Genomic DNA, 4,430 nt, shown 5'->3' on the forward strand with positions numbered 1-4,430 from the left:
CAAGATGAATTGGACCGTAATTAATGGCTAAACACCGACGATTACAGCCATAACTACAACACTTATAACCTGTAAAAGTATTGTTAATTTTATATTACAGTGTAAGTACTCTTATTCGTGGGTACCAATAGTCGTAGTTTAAGGGAAAAAGATCAGGACGTGGATTCTTGAATTTGAGTCTTCTGTGTCATACAAACGAATGGAATATTTTCATTTCGTTGGGAACCAAATTGCGTGGTTTACTAAGACCACGAAATCCACGGAAATTGGAACTCCACGAAAAATAATACTTTCACAGTAGCTAAAACAATATCTTGAATACTATCTGAAAAATAAGGCAGTAACTAACGAATGGTTACTTGCTAATTTTGTAATTGATTTGGAGGATAAATGAGTTTTTGATAAGGTCGATAAAACATTAAAACCGTTCTAGTAAATTTCTGGGATTTCCTATGGTATTATACATGCCTTTACCGATCCCATATCACATGTGGTCATTTCCCCGTGAACGCCATACGTTATATAACATTTTTATAACATCCATTTCAAAAACATTAGATGTATTTACGTCACATGTTGATTTTGGATGTTAGAAACCCTTATATATCAACAATGAAACGTGTTCCCATACTTAAATCCGCTGTTACAGTAGATGTCATTGTTTTCTTCATTTGTATAAATGCGTTTTTCGCGGTTTATGCCAAATGAACATCTTCGCGGGTATCAACTTTTGCGGATTCAAAAAAATGATTAGTTTTATATAGTGTTAAAAATCAATTTCGCGGGTACTTTTTTCGCGGATTTTGAAGACAGCGAAAATTAGTACGTTTACAGTACTTAAATTAACAGCAATATATGACACCTAAAAATCTATCACACGTTTTTTATACCTACATAATTCTGTCAAAGACAAATAATTACACTTAAATACTATCGGAGTGACTTTCTCAAGTTCGTAACATACATGTATCAAATCAGTACCAATCAATGCAATTCTTAGACAACTTCTTAACTCAAACATCAGTTATATAACACGTGGAAAGTCAGTCATCATCATTGTAAGAAATGTAACAATATACAAAGCGTGAATGATTTCATTTACAACTATTGCATTGTGAACAACTATGCGTATTGTACCATCAAATGTATAAATCATAGTATTTATGACAACATTATACATTTTCTGTCTGCCATGATGTAATTACTGACGACTACATTAACAGTAACTCCTTTTTTTTAAAATATGCTACAGTACTTTTAATCTTATGCTTATCTCTTTAAGGAAGTGGTAAATCAAAATATAACAATCTTTAACCTCGACTCCTGAATTAATTACCATTACGACAATGGTGATCTCCAAAGCAGTGAAACTCTGGATCAATAACACATGTTGTTACAATACCGCCATCATCCGGACATTCCTGAGCCTGTGCCATTAACAGGAAAAAGATCAAACATTCAGTTTTATATAACATCAAAAAGATGAAGTATTAATATACAGCATATCTCATTTTTGTGACATTCTTAAATTTACTGTGTTGTTATTATTAAGGTAATATTGAATTACTCGGTGCATTCGAAGTTCTCCAAGGAATTTCTTCCTAAGAAAAGTACGCATTAAGGCTGTATTTTTAATAGCATTTTATTCTAATTGAAAAAAAATTAATATGCCTTAAATATGAATCGAATCTTGTCAAAAAAGAATTAATCCCTACTGTGTCGTGGTTATTTTTTTTTGCGAAAATTTATTGGTCATTTAAGATGAGATTGTTTCCGGGAAATATATTATTCTCTATGCGTGTAGTACTCCGAATTACAATAAAATGTGGATCTGCCATACACTACAACTATAAGTTCTACAGAGCTTGAATCGCTCATCTAGATTGATACAACTCCTGCATGACTTAGCAGATTTATACCAAAAAATCACCACAATAAGATCTCGCCATGCTGAACCTTACAGATTTTAAGATATACGCAAAACAACTGTTGTCTTATTACATGTTCTCTTTTTTATAAACGGTGATCATTTGTTTTCAGTAGATCAAACTTCCTCACATTAGTTCTATGCAGAGTACTCTAAGGAGGTATATACACAGTTTATACAGAGTACTCTAAGGAGGTATATACACAGTCTATACAGAGTACTCTAAGGAGGTATATACACAGTTTTGTCCAAATTGACTTAGTAGTGTTAAAACAGAAGATTTTTGAAAGTAATGACATAACATAACAACAAAAACAAAACATCAAAAAAGGCAATAACTGCGACATGGCTTAACAGATTTATAAACTTTGACCACAGATGGATCTTTCCACGCTTACCACTTTTATTTCACGTAAAAAAATTGCTAAACCTTACGATTTTGTAAGAAAAAAAATTCTGTCTGATCCAACGGTCTATTTTAGTGACATCAGCAATGTTTTTCTTAATCAGTTTTTGCAGGATACCCTAATAAATATTTACACTTAGTTTTGTTATAATTGGTTCAGTAGTTTTAGAGAAGAACAGCTCTGAAAAATTATAGCGATGCACGAATGACCGACGCAATGCTCCCAGTTTTTAGTGGAGTCCGAGTTGCTTGTTTGCTTTTGTTACTTTGTATGTATTATTTTAGTTACTTAATGTTCTTTGTTGTACATGTTTGTTCTCCATGTTTGATCTTTGTCCCTGGACTACTTTCTTTTGATTTCCTTGTTTCCCTTGATTACTCTTTTAATAAAATTATAAACAGCTCATTTTTCACAGTTTTGATCTAATCGTGTTTTATTTTAATTTTATTTTAATCGACACATATGTGGTTGTACTACATGCATTTGTTGTCAAATTTCAACGATATATCTGCAACGAGCAGTCGATTGCCAGGAACAAGTTTGCAAATGGCTGACAAAAACAAAAGCCGTAGATACAAAATCTATAACATTTAAAAAAAAATGGTTTTAATTTTATAATTATGATTACAGTCAAAACATCATGTGTTTCCCTGTCATCTTTGGCGCCTTGAAAATCCGGTTGTAATAATTTGATATTCTCGTATTTTTGTTTTGTAACATAATTTTTGTTCTCGACACGTAAGTAATCGAACACATGTTGTGCATTTTTTTCTGTCAACAAAACTTCTCCAGTTTTTCTTGATTTAATCTAGAAACTGCAGTTTTGCTAGGACACCTCCGCCGCTTGTAACTTACATTAAATGACTGTATACGATTTGCCCTTGACGGGAAACTACGATCAATTTTTGCATTAGACATCTTTTATGGTTGGTCTTTGATTGGATAATACTGACAGAAAAAAAGGTACACTGTCTTCTCAACGTATTGTATTGTTTTTATTCCGCCCTCCACTTCGAAGAAAAGGTTTTTGTTTCTCCTCTTTCTCAAAACCATTTAGACATTCCTGAATATTTCAAGCATTAATATATGTTGCTTCGGCAAGTTTTAAATAGAAAGTCTATCTTTTTTGGCTTGGAAACAATGATTTAGTTTTGCTCTGAATTCAATTCTGTGAAGTGGACTTTACTATACAAATAATTTTATTCACTTAATGGAAATAACCAAAACACGAGCACATGCAAGGCTAATATAATTAAAACAAAATGTTAATCGGGACCAAAATCGTAAAATGATGGTTATTTTTTCTTTTAAAATTAAAGCACAATGACGTCGCCATTTTACGATCTCGCTCATGACAATCGACTGTATGTATGTTATCAAATTGAATAAAATAATGGAATAATTGATTGTTATTTAGCCTTTACAATGATTTGAAAAAATAGAAGTTAAGTCGATTTTACGTACCTGAGCTACGAAAACCACCAGGAAATAATAAATGAGAAATCTTATCCACATTGTCAGTAAGTAATTCTTGAGAATGTAGAAAAACACATGCAGATATGTCCCTTAATTCCCCTTTTATGCATTGAAATAATAAGACGATTTTAATATATAACTATTATTGTATTTTCTGTTATTCTAAGCTTGACCTACGAAACAAAGTATTGAATATCATTAATAACGCAAATATAGTAACACTTTGCATAATTATCTTTTCTTACTGCTTTTATAACTTGCGTAATGTATGAGTCATAGTTAAGCTGATTTAAAACATGGAACAAAGCGGTTTATAACTGGTTATGTTTTGCTTTTGACATTAATTATGAAACTAATGTTGTATTTAAGGAGGTAGACCTAGGATAAGGGGCACAACTCTTAAAAATCATTCAAACCTTTGTAGTCAGCATTTTACGTCAATCCTATGTAAGCATCTAATTAACCTGGATTCATTTTATGCTGCTTCAAACCAAAGCTTGAGAGGCTTTGGTGAAATTGAATATAACACAAACATATCAATGATTTCATGGTTGTCAAAATTATAACATAGTTCAAAATATATTTTAAAATGTTAAACGATCACTTCCGGTGGTGACTAT

General features: G+C 31.7%; 1 protein-coding gene across 1 annotated transcript; it reads right to left on the reverse strand.

Moving 5' to 3' along the window:
• Positions 1–3,970, reverse strand: LOC148597061 (uncharacterized; the record flags this gene model as incomplete). The annotated part of the gene is given in 3 exon segments (XM_088562679.1): positions 1–69; positions 1,337–1,427; positions 3,799–3,970. Coding segments are annotated over 3 exon segments (211 nt in total), but the record flags the coding sequence as incomplete, so codon positions are not given.
• Positions 3,971–4,430: the final 460 nt, after the last annotated feature.

The sequence above is a fragment of the Perna viridis genome, chromosome 15 (genome assembly GCF_037379345.1).
Source record: "Perna viridis isolate PV_CMFRI_1.1 ecotype Kerala chromosome 15, ASM3737934v1, whole genome shotgun sequence".
In the NCBI taxonomy this organism is placed as follows: domain Eukaryota; kingdom Metazoa; phylum Mollusca; class Bivalvia; order Mytilida; family Mytilidae; genus Perna; species Perna viridis.